The sequence below is a fragment of the Neofelis nebulosa genome, chromosome 5 (genome assembly GCF_028018385.1).
Source record: "Neofelis nebulosa isolate mNeoNeb1 chromosome 5, mNeoNeb1.pri, whole genome shotgun sequence".
Taxonomy (NCBI): Eukaryota; Metazoa; Chordata; class Mammalia; order Carnivora; family Felidae; genus Neofelis; species Neofelis nebulosa.
In genome coordinates this window covers 24,612,935-24,633,223 of record NC_080786.1, presented here as the reverse complement: position 1 = coordinate 24,633,223, position 20,289 = coordinate 24,612,935, and the positions used below count along the sequence as shown (strand labels likewise).

The 20,289-nt window shown below is 41.8% G+C and overlaps 1 protein-coding gene across 8 annotated transcripts in view; it reads right to left on the bottom strand.

The window, feature by feature from the left end:
* TBC1D5 (TBC1 domain family member 5) overlaps nucleotides 1-20,289 on the bottom strand; it is a 537,582-nt gene that overhangs the window by 14,861 nt on the left and 502,432 nt on the right. For all 8 annotated transcript variants that reach the window (XM_058729800.1, XM_058729802.1, XM_058729801.1 and 5 more), the window contains one exon: nucleotides 10,169-10,268. In XM_058729800.1, the coding sequence (XP_058585783.1) occupies nucleotides 10,169-10,268 (100 nt within the window). The remainder of the gene's footprint in view (nucleotides 1-10,168; nucleotides 10,269-20,289) is intronic.

Below are 20,289 nucleotides of genomic sequence, written 5' to 3'. Positions count from 1 at the left end.
ATTACATGGCATTCTCTCTGTATGTTTGTGTTCAAAATCCCCTCTTTTAATAAGGACACCAGTCACTGGATTAATCAAGTCTTACCTCATCTCAACGTAATTATATCTTGTAAAGACCCTATTTACCAAAAGGTCACATTCACAAGTTCCAGATGGACACGGAATGGGGAGGAAACACTATTCGACCTGGTACGGCAGCTAAACTCTTCCCTGTTACACAGAATATGAGCCGTCCAGTTCCTTTACTGAAAGGGGGCCGAGACAGCCCCACCAATCCTCTCCTGCACGCAGAGTACAACTTCAAGTTCCAGGCTGGCTCTGGCCTGCTGTGCAGTGAGGCGAGCCAAGGGCACTCCCAGGGTGGGAGAAGAGCCCAGAGCCTTACTATCTTCAGCAGCATACCCTTTTCCCAGAAACTTTTCAGCCTTATTTTTTTGGACAGGATCAAAGATCACCTTTTAGAATCTGATGAAAACCAAAACCTTCTGCCCTGAAAACCCACACATGTATATAATGTTCATTTAATTTTAAGGATTAACCTCTGCTATAAAACCTCACTATAATTTAATTTTTTCATTTAATTTTCATGATAAGCCTCTGCTATAAAACCTCACTAGTCTCACTTTAAGGAATCCAGGGCACAGAAATCCAAATTAAAACAAAGGGCACCTCTGGAGACTTAAAATTTTTGAATGCAGGAATTTTGATTTTACTAACAACAAAGTACCGGCCATGTCAATCCTTTGCCGCATTAGTTCAACTATACATTGATTTAAGGTAGCATTTATGAGCATCTACATGCAAAAATGGAAAAACATAATGATGTTTTCCTCATGCTTTAAAATAGTAAAATAGTAAAATAGTAACGCAGTAATAGTAAAATAGTAAAATAGTAATGCACATTTTTCCTTATAGCAAGAGGCAGAATAAGTGATGAGATAAAGGCTCTTTCTTTTTGTTTCTGTGTAGAAGGAAGTTTATGTTCTTTGCAATCTCCTTCTACTTAAGTTTTATAAAGTATAAATGCTGGAGCACTGAAACTAAAGGGGGAAAATCTCACATAACTACTTCTGTGAAAATTACCCAAAAATCTCACCAACGTAAGAGTTCCACGGTGACTCCACTGTATCTAAAGAGATGTCAACGTCACAGAAATAGATCTCTGACTGTAACAGGAGTGGAAGCGGCACACAAACTACTTTTTCAATTTCTTAAAAACCCTTTGTCTTCACTGCTAGAATAAACGTGTTTTCATTTGAAAGGCTGGGACAAAAGGTAATGTAAGCTCATTAAGAAGGGGAGTGTAGGGGCGCCTGGGTGGCGCAGTCGGTTAAGCGTCCGACTTCAGCCAGGTCACGATCTCGCGGTCCGTGAGTTCGAGCCCCGCGTCAGGCTCTGGGCTGATGGCTCGGAGCCTGGAGCCTGTTTCCGATTCTGTGTCTCCCTCTCTCTCTAACCTTCCCCAGTTCATGCTCTGTCTCTCTCTGTCCCAAAAATAAATAAAAAACGTTGAAAAAAAAAAAATTTAAAAAAAAAAAAAAAAAAAAAAGAAGGGGAGTGTAAAGGGGACAAAACAGAACTAATATCTATCTACAGTGGAGGTGGAACTTAGCTTCCTTATGCCGGAGGGTAATATCAGAACTTTTCTCAAAGGATTACGACGAAGAGTAAATACATTTGCACAGTGTTTTGCCCACTGTAGAAGCTCAGGACAGTGTTCATTTCGACATGGCCACGTTACCTCCTCTGACTATCCCAACAACCATTCTAGATGAGGACTGTCATCCTATTACAGAAAAGGGAGTCAAGCTTAGCAATCCCCAGTCCATTATCTGAGGTCTCATGACAGGGAAGTGTACAGCAAGGACTAGATTCTACGTCATCTGGACTCCTCAGCTCCCCCACACTTCCATACGCGGCACTGATGGAAGGGCCAGAGAGAGATATGAAGAGGCATAGGAGGGGGTCTTGCCACTGACTTGATTGCCTTCTGATGTCAGTGCCCTTTATTTGGCGGTGGAACTGACCTAAGTGAGGTCAGCCGGCAGGACAGGAAGTCACCTACATGCAAAACAGACTGCTGTATCATTTCTGTCAGAACTTTCTGGAGCACTGGTCCTAGCATTAAACACCTTGAACTTTGATGACCTTAGGCAGAGATCTGTGTAAATCCATTGGTAATGGGGGCAATACCTATCTCAGAGGGTTGCTGGAGAGATTAGTTACATGGGATAACCAATATGGTCCACTTCAAACACATTGCTCACTATTACTATTATTGGTTAGTATGTTTCCCTTTTCCATTACCTTAAATACCCATATAAGTGAATTCTGTTCTTTGTGGTTCTCTCATCTCTGATAGAGATTTAGCCAACTTGACCTCAGACAATCTCATATAAAGGACTGTCCAGACTCTAGGAAATATGCAGGCTGTTACAAAATAGAGGGGTCACATGTAGGGTTGATCTAGGGTCACATGTGTGCTCAGGGTGGTAGTGGTTTAAGAGGTGGTGATGGGTCAAGGAGGGGGGCGGACCTGTAATTTGTCACTACTGGGTTTGGCTGCACTGCTGACAAAGGAATTTCTGCTCACAGAGTGTGTGCCATGGTTGTCCACATCTTGGGAGAAGGCGGGTTTAGTAGAAGACTACAGGTGTCAAATTCATCCTTTAACAGATCATTTGCATTTGCATGTCTCTGCAAATGCCATTCCCCTTCTAGAAAACCCTCCTAGTCTCCTTACAACAACACACCTTCCTTTTTCTTCAAAGTCCACCTTAAAACTGTGTTTAAGCATTGGCTGCCTATTAACAGTCTTCCCTCTGCAAGCATCCAGTTGTTAGACTCTCCCTTGCTTCATCTTTTACTCTTGGAGCTGTAATCTTAAACTAGGCTCAGAGGCTAAAAGTCTTCTGAAACTGCACAGTTCTATGTGGCGAATCCTGGATGCAAGGTCCTTTGGTTCCCAATATGGTAGTCTGTTCACTATATCTGCATTACTTTAGGACCCCATGGGTCCCTGCCCATGTTTGTGAAATCACTGGTGCTCTGGGAGGACCGTGGTTTCATGTGAAGCTGTGTGTCACTTTAGGTATTTCTAACGAGGTATACTCTCCTTGGCTTGCTCTCTCTCCCTACTTTGAAGCTTTACACACGTCTGCCATTGAGTGCTGAGCTCAATTTTAGAATACCACTCCTCCACTTCACCCTACCCCAATCTACTTCTCCCAGGACCTATTTTTACATCAGAAAGCAGGTACTTCATACATATTGCCTGAATGAACAATACAGGGCTTTCCTGCCAGCAAGCGAGCTGATTTTTATGTTCTGAGGAATAGACGTAGGTGAGCTATTTCTCAGGTGAAGAATTAAGGGATACGAACATAAACAACCAGATCTCAGACTGAGAAATGGTAGGGGCAGATGAAGGGAAATAACTTTCACTGAGGATTTCTTAAGAGCTAAGGAAGGCACTTCATGCTCAATATTTTCTTAAAAAAACAAAAGCAGACCGCACAGAAAATATAATCAAGGGTCCTATTTTGCATTGAGATGTCAGAATGAGTGAAGACCCTAAACTCAGCACTGGGAGAGGAGCATTTAGTTAGGAAAATCCAAGGGTAAGACTAGGCAAATATGTGTCCTGCATTTAACATTAGTTTTTGGTGACAACAAATAGTTCTCAAGTAAACAGAGTACTTGGCAGAGTTAGAAATCTTTACTCATCTCTACCACTTGGCATATTATTCTCTTAGGATTTACCACCCTGCCAGCCAGGGAATGTCATGGAAGTATGACTCCTCACAGCAAAATCTATCCTATTCATGATATGGGGCACCCCATATCTGAGGGTCAACCAGAAAAAACACTTTACATATATTTTTAAACTTAAAAGGTCTCTAAGCTCTAGTAATGGTTAGATGCCTTTTCCAGAAGACGTGCTTCTAAAAATAAAAGCAGAAACACGGCCAGGACTAAAAGGAAATTTCCTTTACTAGAAGGAAATACCCTAGGGTTCTGCCATTGGACCCTCTCATTTGGAAGCAATGAGAGAGGAGGGCAGTTTGACCAAGATTGTCCTCAAATCACATCATTTAGTCAAATAAGATCCCGTGAACTAGGTTTAAGATGGAAATACTTTTTTTGGTGAATTTGAGGCCATGAAAGTTTTCCTGACAGGAGGAAAGTCAGTAGTCAAAGGTGAGTGCTACTACTCAGTAGGGATTTAAACATGGCCCAAGGCAATGAACATTAGCCTTCTTAACTTGGGTTTCACTTTCCCTGCTCACAAGCTCTATGCTTACTGTGAGATGCTTATGGTGGCCACAGAGCCCTTGAGCTTTCAAGCAATCAGCAGCAAGCCTGTTTCCACAAGATAGGGTGGACAAGTCTTTTGCCTGTTGGGTCATTAGCTGGAGACGGCTGGGACTGGAGGACAGAGAGGCAGCCTGGTATGGAGGGCTGCGAATGGGCTATGCAGTCAGACAGTTTGAGAAAGATGAAGGATTTGGAAACTGTATTTTTAAAAAGACAGAGAAGGAAAGATATTCAGTGTGGGTTCCTCCTGTGGAAAAACACATGGGAAAATGGGAGACAGCCAGCAAGTGGAAAGCAAAATGATGGAAGATGGGACAGTCTATACTGAAGCCATGGGATCAGAGTTGTGGTATCTTAGCCTGGGAAAGGGTAAGACAGTGTATAGTTTGCAGAGTTTTTCTAAATAGGCACAGGGTTGGTACAAGTTAGATTTTGACCAATTGTTCCAAGTCTTGTGATAATAAAATTGGAGTGGGGGGTGTGGGGGGTGGGAAGAGCCTTTCACTACTAGAGTAGAACAAGTTCAAAGAGACTAAAAAGAGAACTGAATTTCACATGATTGAAAGCTACAAGAGAATACCAGGGGAGGCTGTGTGCTGTCTGCCCACAGAATTTAGCTGTACATGTGCCTGAAGGGTGGAGTTATGAATACATCAATAGGATTATGAATATATTAATTTAATTCTGCCCACATAATTTTAAGTTCTTTTGCTCTTTGCTGCTTGAAGACTTTCATGGGCCAATAACATCCGGTCATCTGGGGGCTGTTAGAAATGCTGAACCTCAGGTCCCATATCAGACCTACTGAATAAGAATCTGTCTTTTTAACAAGACTCTCAAGGGAAGGTATCTTCTCCTTCTACAGAGGACTATGCTGCCCACAATTAAATGCAGCATTTAAAATTCTTAAAATAGTAATGAAAACTTTTATCACAGTGTGATTGACAGAGAGGAAGCTGTCTGGTGATCACATTTTCCTTCCCTGTTTTTTTCAAATGTGATTAGTTAACTGCCTTATTGAACATTTCCACAGACGTCCATTGAAAGTTGTTTTTATAAACATGAGAAAATGAGATTTATAAAGTTCTTGCAGAAGCAAATAAACTGATTTTCAAAACTGGCCTCCTCTTACAGCTAATTCTTACATAAATATTATGACAAGTGCAAAATCGGTAATGATGCGTGCAATGAAACAGCAGAAGATCTGAAATCCAACTACCGATTCAAGTGTTGGCTTTAGTCAAAGCGTCAGTAAAAGAGAAGCCAGGGACTGAAATCGGGTCTAGACTCATGGCGTGTGTGCCACAAGCCAGCTGTGTGCCTCTCATCCTTCCTGGACCTTGCTTTCCTCACCTTCGCAACGAAGAACTGTTGAGTTGGCTTTTAAAGCTTCCACCTGTTCAACATTCTAAGCTCCTAGGAGCTACAGCACTCTGGGAAACCTAAGTTCCCTTAATTCACTGCATTTAACCCTGCCATTGTTTACATGAACCACCAATGAAAGGGCAAGCCGCTGGAAACCACTTCTAAATACCGAACAGAGACTGGAAATACCTCCCCCGGGAGTGGGCAGGTGGGGCCTTTAGGGCCAGCAGGGTGAACAGCTCACACTCCCTGTAAACAGCTAGCAGCTCAGCCCAGCTGCTCACAGAACAGAGAAGCGTGGGCCGCTCACCCACGTGCAATTATGAGTAAAATACGGCAAACCTAAAAATAGCCTGAGCTCAACCACCTGAGGTCAATACTGTCAATGGCTTTTGACTCAACTGTCAGGGTGACGGGAAGGGGAGTAACTATAGCAACAGAAAAATGAACACGTACAACAAGCCTTCTGAAGTTGACAGGAAAGTTTAGATTTAATAAATGCATGCATTTTCAATTCCTGTCTCTCAGTGTTTGGATTCACGTGCTTCAACTATGTGGAAGTAATAAAATTAAAATTTTGGTAGAGTTTTGATAAAACAAATATTTCTTTAGTTTTGAGTTCCAGGCCCATAAGGAAGTAACTGCTAAGCTGTCAATGTTATTACCTCTCTAATTAAAGGACCATTTGAACAAGTGCCTTTATATAATTTTTAACTGAGATGTTTTTCTCTATATTTGTTCTGCCAGTTATAAAAATAGCCTTGAACTGTACTTGACGTTTTAAAATTACTGAAATGATGAAAGCGCAGGGTGATATGGAATTCTATTGAAATGAAAGGAACTTGGTGAAAACAATTAACGTTAGGAAAGGATACAGAAAATACCTCCTAGAATAGTTTCTGATGCAGTTCTCAGAGCTGCCTTGGTAGCCTGTGGCCCAGTGCATAATGGAGGCCCAGCTGCTCAGGTCAAGGACTCTGCATCATTAAAGTTCTTCTTGCCCAAAGAGCTCACACACCTAGCCCAAGGACCGGCGTATCCCAATTCCAGCATCTTTCTGCATCACTGACAAGGGAATATTTAGTTAGGGGTTGGGAAATGTGGTATTGGTCCTAGTTCGGCCACTAACTAGTTATAGGGGCCTGCACATGTCAGTACTCAGCACTCTGGTCACAGACTCGATGATCTTCCCTGAGAAGGGACAGTTAAGAGTTAATGAGGCAGAGGAGAGAATTTGTGTTGAAGACCCGACTTTGGGCCATGCCCTGTGCTGGGGTTAAAAGCACATTAGTTTTGGCAACAAACTGGCAAGGTAGATATTTGCATCTCCATTTTCTATATGAAGACACTATCAGAAGCAGGCCACGCTAAGAAGGGACCGAGTCTGACCTCAACCCTGGGTCTGTCTGCCGCCACACGGGGCTCTCTCCTTCTCAAACACCACGCCAGCCACTCTCAGCACGGGGCTCTTGCCTGGAGCGTGAAGAGGAAGTCCCAGGTGCTAGCTGCACTTCAGCCACCTACAGATTTTCAGTGACCACCTTGCATCTTCCAAGCATAAAAACTAGGTCTCCCAGAAAGTCATCCTACAATCATCCTTTCAGCCAGGCCATGACTGTTAATGGTTATTTTTGCATCAAATATATACTGTTGTGCTACTTATCTTTTCCTTTAATAATATAGCATGAACATCTCCTTGTTAATAAGAAAGTACTTTAATGTTCGATAAGATGGCATTATACTAAGTTATAATCAGTCACTTACTAATGGGTTTTTCAGTGATTCCGATTTTGTACTACTTTAATAATTGGGAAAAACAGAAAACATCATATGGAAAAAATACTAGGGTGCTGAAGTAATTTTTAAAAGAAGTCCAATAAGTCAAAGAGCCAATCAAGAGTTTCCCTTAATTAATCTTTGTGTTTTCCTCTAATTTTTGCTTAGAATCAAAATTGCCTACAACATAGGCATAATATGTTTTAATAAATAAATCACTGTTATAATAGGCAGGTGGATAGAAATGCATCTGTGGGCCCTGGGGCCAGGAATTCTTTGTAGCATCCTTCAAGCTTATTTAAAACATTTTTTTTAATGTTTACTTATTTTTGAGGTGGGGAGGAGGGGCAGAGAGAGAGGGAGACAGAGAATCTGAAGCAGGCTCCAGGCTCTGAGCTGTCGGCACAGAGCCTGACTCGGGGCTCAAACTCATGAACCGTGAGATCATCACCTGAGCTGAAGTCAGACGCTTAACTGGCTGAGCCACCCCAGGCACCCCCACCCCCTTCAAGCCCATTTTATAAAGTGTCCTGCTATTTATATGGAGAAAAGAAGCTGACAACTGTATGAGGGGATTCTGGCTGAAAGTGAAACGTACACACAGAAACGAATTTAGTTTGGTGGTTAGTTGAAAATTCACATCTGGTATGGGCTTTTCTTTAATTAAAGTGTTCCCCCCTCCCATGCAGTGAGAAAATACTCTTACAGAGCTGACTGAAAGACCAAAATCAGAGTGAAAGCTCTTTAAAAATTCTTAGGCTTAAGTAAAGCTGCTTGAAAAGCTGCTATGTGGACCAAACAACCTAGAGATTTCCTAACAGGATTTTCTAGAGTTCCAGTACATCTTTCTCCCAGTCACTTCTTTGTTCTCCTACTTTGGTCAAAACCAAAATCAAGCACTACAAAGGTCACCCACACGGCCAGAGAAACAAACATACACAAACACACATGCCCCCCCTCCCCCCAACTCCCCACACTTGCTTTAAAATTAAAAATTATATTTAAATAAACTAAAATTAGTTATATAATATATATTATTTATATATAAACTGTATCTCTCTTAATGACTTCTTTTTGATGCATTTATAGTGGGATGCTATGAGATTCGCATAAACTTAGTTCTATATGCATTTTTAAAGATGATCATCATGAAGCATATAAATAAATCGTTTCGACAGGGGTGGACCAGATGTGACAAGGGTAACATTTCTTACTGTGATCAGGGGTACTACCCTTTTGATCACCTGCCAGGGTTTCCCCTGTTGTTTCTCCCTCTTGAGCTCTTTCTCTAAAGGAGAAGAGTGGTCGAGAGAGGAGAAATAAGGCTGATGACGGGAACAGGGCCCAGCCAGCTGCCTAGTAAGACACTGGAGGACAACCAGCCACTGAGGTCAAGCACCTCTCCAAATCTGTAAGGGAACATTACTTGCTAGAGGCCAGTACGGTTTAGGCTACACCTAAATGACAGCTGTTTGGGCCACATGCAAGTGAACTCATGAATAGGCTGAGGAGTCAATGGAGCCCAAGGTAAAGTCCACCTTCAGGGAAGGCTTTAGGGATGGCCCACTCCTAGGACCTCTGCCTTGGTGGATTCTCTTCGATTTCCCCTCACAACTGGGATGCATCCTGATACCTTATAATAATTGGTATTGTCATTTGTCCACACTTACACAGCAGCATATTGGCTATGTCTGTCAGAGTATATGTCTTATTTTCCTAATTTGTTCCCAAACTACAGATGCTAGACACTGGAGAAAGAAGATAATGGACAGAAAAAGGATGTCTGTAAGAGAACTGAAAAACAGTAATAGTATGCATTATGAAGTTTCGCAAGCAGCACAGAGTTACTGAAGCAAAACATATGTGATCCACCAGAGACCATTTCTATTACAAAATACAGAACCTTTACAAATGTAGAGAGTAATGCCTGAAGACTTTCTAACGTGACATATGTAGGACTCACATATAAACTGAACTTCAAACTAGGACATTTCTTAGAATATAAGCACAGTCAGAAGTAAGAAAAGGTCATGTGGTCCTGACATGCATTTCAGGCTGGTGGTTAAAAACATGTATTTAAGGGGTGCCTGGGTGGCTCAGTCGGTTAAGCATCTGACTTTGGCTCAGGTCATGATCTTGCGATCCGTGAGTTCGAGTCCCACGTTGGGCTCTGTGCTGACAGCTTGGAGCCTGGAGCCTGCTTCAAATACTCTGTCTCCCTCTTTCTCTGCTCCTCTCCCACTCCCACTCTGTCTCTGTCTCTCTCTCTCAAAAATAAATAAACATAAAAAAAAGCCTATGTATTTAAAAAATAAAGCACTGTCAAAATAATAATCACAATAGTAATTACAGATAGGTTGGCACAACAGTAGAGCTGACCATTTGACCTTGAAAGGTCAACATTTCATTTTGGTTTGATGTAGACAAATATTTATAAAGGGCAGTGTAGCACTTAAGAATTGAAATCTACAGTCAAACTGCTTGATTTTGAATTTCTAGTCCACTTACTCGTACTATGATCCTGGGAAATGTTATTAATCTTTCTGGGCTTCAGTCTCCTCACTTGTACAATGTTGATAGTAACAGTAGCTCTCCCACAGTGCTGCTGTGAGAATTAATGAGATAATTCACATGAAAAGCTCGACACAGGGCCAAGTGGATACTGTTGTTATGACCATCATCACTCCCGGGGACAAAGCAGCTCACTCACCAAGATGGGTGTCCATCACCTTCGCACAATATTTGCACATGGCATCCAGGTCATTTAATTGTCCTTGAAGGAAGGAAATCTGGGCTTCTAATTCTTCTTCCTAAAATGAAAGGGGTAAAGGGGTAATGAAAGGGAAAAATTTTTAAAATTTAGTAAAATCCCCACAGTTCTCCAAGTGTTTTGGATAATTTTATCGAGGCACAAAATAAGAGAAATGGTACAGTGTTAAAAAATAAAACTGGACTTCGGGGCGCCTGGGTGGCTCAGTCGGTTAAGGGACCGACTTCCGCTCCGGTCGTGATCTCGGCAGTTTGTAAATTTGAGCCCCGCGTCGGGCTCTGTGCTGACAGCTCAGATTCTGCTTCAGATTCTGTGTCTCCTCTCTCTGCCCCTCCCCTGCTCACGTTCTGTCTCTCTCGGTCTCTCAATAACAAACGTTAAAAAAAAATAAAAAACAAAACAAAACTGGACTTCTTCTAACTGAATGTTAGCTTTGTGCCATGTGTAAATGTTTACCCATACAACCTGGTATAAAAAAAGTACAGACAATATCTTCAATATCCGAGCCACACGAATGGGGAGAAAAAAAATGTGTTTCAGTGGACCCTACTCCCTAGGCAGCTGGGTACAAAAATATCACATTTCCTCACATACATTTGGGGAACCAGAGACAATGATAATCTCTTTAAATGTGAGATTTCCCAAAGCACTTGGAAATGTTTTGCCCCTACAGTCCATAAATAGCTGCTCTTACATTTCCTCTTTTGATATGACACTAGAGAATTTTATTTATTTGATTGTTTCTAGCAAAAAATACTCTAGGTTGAATAATTATCTAAACTGTAAAAGACAATCTAACTGTAACAAAAAAAAAAAAAAACCTCTGTTTTTGTTAAAGAAAAAAACATACATGCAAAAAAATTTCCCAAGGAAATTTAGAAGATTAAGAGAATTTTTCTCAGAGTAAGAGAATACAGGCATACCCTAGAGATATTGTGGGGTTGGTTCCAGAGCACTGCAATAAAGAGAATATCACAATAAAGTAAGTGAAATGAATTTTTTGGTTTCCCAGTTGCATATAAAAGTTGTGTTTATATAAATGTAAAAAAAAGTTATGTTTACACTATATTGTAGTCTATTAAGTGTGCAACAGCATTATGTCTAAAAAAGCAACATATATACCTTAATTTAAAGCCTGGCTAGCTCAGTCGGTTGAGCATGCAACTCTTGATCTCAGGGTTGTAAGCTCGAGCCCCACGTCGGGTGTCGAGGTTACTTAAAAATAAGATAAAACAAATACTCTGTTGCTAAAAATGCTGGCCATTGCTGGTCTAGACCCTTGCCGTCATGCTGATGACTGCTAACTGAGCAGGGTGGTGGTTACTGAAGGCTAAGGTGACTATGACCAATTTCTTAATATACCAATGAAGCCTGTCATATCAACTGACTCTTCCTTTCATGAATGATTTCCCTGCAGCATGGATGCTGTTTGATAGCATTTTACCCACAGAACTTCTTTCAAAATTGGAGTCAATCCTCTCAAACCCTGTTGCTGCTTTATCAACTAAGTTTATGTGGTATTCTAAATCCTTCGTTGCCATTTCTACAATCTTCACAGCATCTGCACCAGGAGAAGATTCCATCTCAAGAAGCCACCTTCTTTGCTTATCCATAAGAAGCAGGTCCTCATCCGTTAGTTTTATCAGGAGACTGTAGCCATTCAGTCACAGCTTCAGGCTGACTTCTCATTCTAGTTCTCTTGCTGTCTTCACCACATCTGCAGTGACTTCACCCACTGAAGTCTTCAATCTCCCAAAGTCATCCATAAGTGCTAGAATCTACTTCTTCCAAACTCCTGTTACTGTTGATCTTTTGACCTCTTCCTAAGCATCATTAATGTTCTTAATGGCATCTAGAATGGTGAATCCTTTCCAGAAGGTTTTCAGTTTATTTAGCCCAGATCCATCAGAAGAATCACCATCTATGGCAGCTAGAGCTTTAGAAAATGTATTTCTTAAACAATGAGACCTAAAAATCAAAATGGCTCCTTGATCCATGGACTAGAGAATGAATGCTGTGTTAGTAAGCAGGAAAACATTAATCTTGTTGTATACCCCCATCAGAGCTCTTGGGTGACCAGGTGCATTGTCAATGAGCAGTAATATTTTGAAATGAATCTTTTTTCTGAGCAAGAGGTCTCAGCAGTGGGCTTAAAATATTCAGTAAACCATGTTATAAATAGACGCACTGTCACTCAGGCTTTGTTGTTCCATTTATTGACCACAGGCAGAGTAGAATGAGCATATAACTTAGGGGCCCTAGGATTTTTAGAATGGTCAATGAGCACTGGTTTCAACTTAAAGTCCCCGGCTGTGTTAGCCCCTAACGAGAGAGTCAGCCTGTTCTTTGAAGCTCTGAAACCAGGTACTGATTTCTTCTCTCTAGTTATGAAAGTCCTAGTTGGCCTCTTCTTCCAATAGAAGGTTGGTTTACCTCATACTTTCATGTTATGGAGACGGCTTCTTTTCCTAGACCTCATGAACCAATCTCTGCTGGCTTCCAGCTTTTCCTCTGCAGCTTCCTCCCTCTCTCAGCCCTCGTAGAATTGAAGAGAGTCTGGGCCTTGCTCTGAATTTGACTTTGGCTTATGGGGATGTTGTGGCTGGTTGAGCTTCTATCCAGACTACTCAAACTTTTTCCATATCGGCGGTAGGCTGTTTCTCTTTCTTGTCATCCATGCGCTCACTGGAGCAGCACTTCTAATTTCCTTCAAGAGCTTCTCCTTCGCATTCACAGTCACAGCTTGGCTACCGGGGCAGCGCAAGAGGTCTTTCAGCCTATCTCAGCTTTCAACATTCCTCCCTCGCTAAGCCTAATTTCAACACTGTTGTGTCTCAGGGAATAGAGGGGCCCAAGGAAGGGGAGAGGGGTGGGGGAATGGTCAGTCAGTGGAGCAGACAGAACACATACAACATTTATTAAGTTCACTGTCGTATGTGGGTGTGGGTTGTGGCACCCCAAAACATTTACAACAGTAACACCAAAGGTCACAGATCGCCAAACAAACACATTAAAAATGAATGAGTTTGAATGAAATACTGCAAGTATTACCAATATGTGACACAGAGACACGAAGTGAACAAAAGCTGTTGGAAAATGGTGCCATCTGATTTGCTTGACGCAGGGTTGCCCCAAACCTTCAATTTGTAAAACAATGTAATATCTGCAAAGTGCAATAAAACAAAGTATGCCCGTAATCCTCATTATGTAGGATATTCCTAACCAAGTTAGTTAGCATACAAGGGATGTTGCCAGAGGTAGAATAGGCTAGAAAATTGATTTTCCGGTCTTAGATGCTTGTTCTTTCATATACGAATCTTCTGTACTGTTAAAAAGAAAGCAGGAGAAACTTAATGAGACACGCTTTTTCTTAGCAACTGAGTATAATTTGACTTATAGATGGAAATTAACGGTTGAAAAGGTTACTTGTAGGTGTATTACATTTTAGCAATACACAATGCAGCACTGAAAAGTACTGTTTTTAACTGCTGCATAGAGAATGGGCCTTAGAAATAGGCACTTAAAAGCCTGACACAGAAAACAGACATAGCAGTAGCTGTAAAACCAAATTACTATAAAATGCAGCACCGTCTCCTCTGATACGCAAAAGACGACCAGAAGAAACTCAGCCAAGGAATGATTGGAGGGCCATGTGGGTAGGTGGGTGCCACCTTCTTAACTCTATGCTAGGCTTGAAGATGGAAAAGGATGCGGTGTTTCAGGGCATTTCTCTTTCCCTTTTCTCTTTCGTTTCTGCCCAGGCTTGAGTTTCTCCATTCTGTCCGGCACTAGGAATTAGGGAGAGAAGGCTATGTCTGCTGGTTAACTACAGTTATGATTAGTCTCCAAGATGGCCGCCATCTATTCCTTCCCTCCCTCGGTGTACGTGCTGTGCCACTCAGCAAGTGGTAGTATTTATTTCCCAGATAGATACTTGTGACCTGCCTTGACCCAGAGAATGCAGTAAAAGTCACACTGTGCCAGTTTTGGGCTAACGTAAGAGGCCTGTCAGCTTCTGCTTACTTTTGCTTTCACTAGAGGAAGACAGCTACCAAGATGTCAAGAAGTTCAGGCTAGAATTCTGAAAGAGAGGAGAGAAAATATGGAGAGAAAGAGGCCGGGGGGGGAAGTACTGAGGTTCTAGACATGTACATGACATCTTCCGGGACCTTTCAGCCCAATCCATCTGACACCAGCTAAGTGAGTGACTCAATCAACATCACATGGAGAAGAACAGCCCAACTAAATGCCTGACCCAGAAACCTATGAGAAATAGCAGCGTTGCTGTTTTAAGGAGTGGAATTTTGGATGGGGTGTTACACAGCAACAGATAACTGGAACAGAGGTAGAAGGGGCAGGACACTAGGCTGCTATTACGGCATGAGGAAATCTGAGTTCTATTTCTGGTCCTGCCATTAACTAGTTGTGTAACCCTAAGTAATCCTCGCCCAACCTGGGCTTAAATTCAGCACTCCTTGGAGAGGGTATAAGTCAGACACTTTGCTTCCATGGAGATTACAATCGCATAATTAGAGTAAGAGTGTTGTGTAATTTACCAGACTATGAGGTAGAGTACATGCAAGTCTTATGATGAAATAAGAATAGTTGTTCTGGAAATCCTGGTCCCTGCCTCCTACCACCTCCACTGAAGTCACTTTGTCAATAGGTTACAGACACAAACCCAGCTGGATGAGCTCAGAACGGTACCGAGCTTTTTAAAAGAAGGGGGCCCAGCGATGGCTTCAGTTTCTTCTTGCGTGCGGCCACCAACTGGGGTGCTGTCAGCCCAGAGAGGACAAAGGACACCAGGAATGTACTGCCTCCTGGCTTAAAAAGTCTTCTCTATTTATCTTATGTATTAGTCTTAATTTGGAGTTAGCAATCACTTCTTTTAAGATATAAAAGCCCTTGGGAACTTTAATCTTCAGTAGCCACTCCCATCTAAATAGATTTGCTTTATTTCATTTGTTTGCTTTTTAAAAGCTGGGAAGGAAGAAGATCTCGAGAGGAGACACTTGAGGAGAGAGGTCTCGTGTGCTGGTGGTGGAGGCGCTGGACAGCTGGAAGAAACATGCAGCTCAGAGGTCTCTTCCTCAAACACTTTAGTGTGCTAGCTGGAACACTGTAATAACAAAAACGTGAGCAGACTGGTGCCCTCTAAGTTGTGCAGTGCACAATTTGCACAAGGGCACGGGGAAGCCCTGAGAAGCGGGCAGCACCTAGCATTTGCTGGGTGGGCATGCACAAATTAGGAACACAGTTTTCCAAGTCTGCAATTGTGGTCTGGGCTCTGGCAGCAAGTGAAGAGAGTTTTCTTGCCTAAGTCCCAAGTAAATATCAACACAAATGGAATCTACAATGTAGAAAATGACAACTTTCATTCATTTAAACCTTTTTTGTTTCCCAAAGGAAAGCCCACCAAAAAGCCCATGGATGGGATAAGAGGAGGATTCTTTGTGGAACAGGCTGAGGGGCCCAAGAACCTTCTCCATCTGGAAGTTTGAAAGCCAGTGTATTTCCCCTCTAGAGTTTTCTTATCTTAAAACATTCCTGAACCCTTCAACTTTCTCAGACTGTAGAAACAGAAATGGAATCATTTGGAGGCAAAGGGTGGCTTGTCACTTATTCTTCACTCTATTATATAATTACAGAGAAAAGAAACAGCCAAGAATCAAACTTCTAAAATTGTGGGAATCAACTTTATGCTTCTATCTTAGCTTCTTAAGCTTCATTCTGCTCCCAACTAACATTAAAAATGGACAGCCTTAGTCATTTGTTTTCAGTAAACTGGTCCTCTGTAATCCAAAACAAATGCTTGGCTAATTGCCTTGAGGTTTTATGGAAACAAGCAGTTAGTGTAATTTTTATGTGTAAATAAGACACTGAAGAGAAACCCTTATGATATTTACTCTGGCATTGTATGTTCTGCCTTCCAGTATAGGACGGAGTGTGGTGGATGAGGCTGGAATTCTGGCCTCACACACCTGGGTTCAAATCGTGTTTCTGCCAGTTACTAGCTGTATAATATTGGGTAAGTTCTTTAATTTCTTGTTCCCCTCACCTCCACTGGTAGAACTGGTGGGAGAATGAAATGAGAACACTGGGAGAGTGTCTGGAACAAGGCAGGTACTCAATAAAGGCAATTATTCTTTCTTTAAAAAATTTTGTTGACAGGTCAAAACAGTGAAAGGGAATTTAAGTACAGGGTTTTATGACCTAGTGCTGGCAAACACTGGTTCATAGTTTTAAAACTTTAGGCGGCTTGGCACAGAAAGACTTAGTATAGGCTGAAGAGCCCATCACCATCTTATTGGATGGCAATATTGACAGGTGAGGGAAGAAACTGATGGAGCTTTACGAAATAGGGCCACACGTAGGCTACTGTATGCAACACATCACCAACCGTACGTGGCGGCCCCACAGGGAAGGACCAGAGAATGAAGGCCACTCCACCTAAAGAGAAAAACAGCTAGTATCTAACCCTCTTATAGCTATTACAATTTGCCAGCCACTGAGCTTTACATGCATGAACTCATGTTAATTCTCACAACAAAACCTTGAGGTAGATTCTCTCATTATCTCCTGCATGAAACATGGTCTCCTCTGTAAGCCACATTTTCTGGAAGTGTGTGCCAAGGTGTAGACAGCTATTTGAGAACCTAAGTCACATGACCCTCACTCCCATTTCTTCCCTGTGTACATGTCCTTTCTTAGGCTTCGTTACTTCGGTCCTTCCAATGAATAACCTCACACTCAGTTTCCTTTAAGAGAGATTCAACAATTACAATGTTAAGTCCTGACCCCAAATTACTTACTAAATCGTTTTCCCTCAAAAATACTGAGGTACAATTGGTTGTGTTCTGTTTTCATTGTTGTTTTGACGGTCTCTGAAGACATGTTTTGTTTTGTTTTTAATTTGCTTTTTAAAAAGCAGAATTTCCATCATCCTTCATCCCCGAATAGCTGATGTATCATTATACTTCTACTCAAATATTATACAATGATTTAAACTGGTTAATAATATGTGGATTTTATGTGTCAGTTTTGTACAATGATGCCATATCTTTCTGTTATTTCTTCGTTAATAGGATAAGCTTGTGTAGTTTATTATTTATTCACTTATTCATTGATGTAGTCAGCAACATATTCGTTTGTACTGTTAGGAAATACAAGAATGAATGAGACATGGGTTCAGACCTCTACAGGTTCAGAGGGAGGCAAGGAAGGAATCAGGCGAGTACCGTAGAAGATAGGAAAGATGAGGCTTCACAACTCCGCGGGGAGCACACGACTTCCAAGTCAGAGGTTGAAACGAAAGCAGAGTTTCCGGAAGAGGCGGCAATTTGGTGGGTCTTAAGGAAGAAGACTTTGGTGGGACCTGGCTCAGAAGAAATGATGAAGAAAGGTGTTTTAGGAGCCAGGGACCCAGTAAACAAAAGAATGGGGTCAGAAGTGTGGGACCCGGGCAAAGAACCCGGCCACTGAGTTGAGCCCGAGTGTGGAGAATAGCAGGAGCTGAGGGTCGGCAGAACAGCTCCCTTCATCTCCCATTCATCTCTATTATATTTTGACTTCAGACAATAATGTTTTATTTCAAGGGCCGCGGTCTGACGTGCAGACTGCCGCGGCAACTGCCTGACACGCATCATGTGCATGACAATGAGAACAGGCTGCCGCAGGGTCGCTGTTCATGGACTAGTTAAAACCACAGAGCCCCTGGTCTGGGAGAAAAGTGGGGCAGCACGAGCACTGGCGTGGAGTTCTCTTGGCTTCCAAGAGGGCGCCCTCGGATAGAAAGAGAAGCAGGCAAGAGAACCGACACCAACTGCAGGCTGCGGGAACAGGCTAAATATAGCAACCAGAAGCCAGGAAAGACGCCCAGGCTTTCTGGAGCAGATGGGTGAACAAGAAGTGGGAAGTGAAGGAAGCGGAAAGTCTCGAGGAGAAAAAGTGGGAAGGCCGCGGATGTTCTGAGGAAGCTGTGGTGTACACAAGGGCAAAATACACACACGGTGTGGAGCAAATCCAAGCCAGAGCATATGGTATCAGCAGAGGAAGCCACCACCAGGAAAAACGGAAGAAGAGCACAAAGGAGACTTCTGAGGAGTCTAAAAATAAGCGGTACGGGTGTGGAAGGTGACACCGCTGTGTCGGAGCGGGCTGGAAAACGCTCACGGACCCTGGGACCTGCACACACGGTGCCTGCGTCCCCATCTCTGTGACCCTGACCGTACAGCAAAGCTCTCTGCCCCTCACTTTCCTGTCTGTAAAATTGGGATCACGATAACTCCTACGTCAGATGATTGTTGGAGGACTGAATTACGGGACACTTTCCAGATGGAGTGCTTTGTGTGGCACGGGGCACATGGTAAACGCCCACTCAGTGTCCATCTTGTTGTCTCTAGATTATTTATATAATTCTAGGAAGTTGTTCCAAGGAATCATCGACACGTGCAAAAGCATAACTCCCAGGATATTCACCATACATATTCCACACACATCCTAAATGTCTAACGACAAGTGACTTAGGTAACTTGTGGTACATTCATAAATAGAGTATTACACAACTTTTTGAAATGTTCTCATAGGAAAACATTTAACGATAACATCATATACTAGGGGGAAACAAGTTACAAAGTAGTAGGAAAAGAATGATTTGGGAAAAAAAAAAAAAAAAGGAAAGAAAGACATTCACCAAAGTGTTTATATTGGTTATTTTCCAAATGGTGAGATTATAAATCATTTTTCCCTTTTCTTTTTGCTTATTTTTTCTGGATTTTCCAGAATGAAATCATATCATATTTTTTGTAATAATAAAATTACTATTCAAATAACATAATGGAAAGGAAAAAAGAGAAGAAAATTTAAAACTCAACTCAAATATTTCAAAATTCAAATAACATAATGGAGAGGAAAAAAGAAAAAAAAATTCTCCTTGATTACCAAGGAGAAAAAGATGTTAATATTTTTAAATTACCAAAATTTATTCCAAATCAAACTCTAAACAACACTACAGTCTAAACAAACCTATACTCTAAATAACACTAGGGGCGCTTCGGTGGCTCAGTTGGTTAAGACTTGATTTTAGCTCAGGTGATCTCACAGTTTGAGTCCTGCATCAGGCTCGACACTGAAAATGTGGAGCCTGCTTAGGATTCTTTCTCTCCCCTCTCCCTCCCCCTCTCCCGCTCAGGGTCATGCTCTCAAAATAAATAAACATAAAAATAACTAAATAAATAACGCTAAACACTAAGAATAACTTACATGAAATAACTTGTAAAAAAGTAAACGACGATATTTTGTACAGTGTGCAAACCCTGAGCATACTTTCAGGGTAAAGGGCTTCTTTCTGTGCACCTAACGTGGGAACATCAGTGGTTGCATGTTGTGCTTTACGGATTGCCTAGAAAGAATGAGATTCTTGCAGATACTTTAAAAACTAAAGATAGTAAGTAAATTCCCCAGTAAATAAAACAGTTCCTGTTTTCAGACAGTATGTACACAAACATGTTAAATACGAGTGGGAAGATCTTTAGAAATTTTGGACTGAAATTCAAAGCTTACGGTGTTACATTTTAAGGTAACAAATCATATTTCAGTGCTGAACTTGCCTTTAAAGATCATTTCTTTTGGCCCCTTCATTTTACAAACAAACTTCAACATGGCTAGGTAGCTAGCCAGTAGCAAAACTTACACTGGAAGGCTTCCTTGTTTCCCAGGCTCCGATGCAGGGCTATGTCCCACCACTGAGATGCACACTGCCTGGCGACACCAGAGATGTCCTCACGGGAAAGTTTTTTTTTTTTTTTTTTTTTTTTAACAATCACGAAGACCTCCCTCTACCCATGTTCTAATGGTGATGTTCCTTCTTGCCTGTTATAGTCTAGAAAAAAAAGGCACCAAAACCTAAACTCCACATTATTTTACATGACTTCATACTATTAAGAACCACTGCACTGAAGAATACTGCCTCTGGGTTAGATGGCAGACTAGGAAGCACCAGGAAATCTGTCTCCCCACCTAGACAACAATTCCACTGGCAGAACCTTCGTCATGTAACT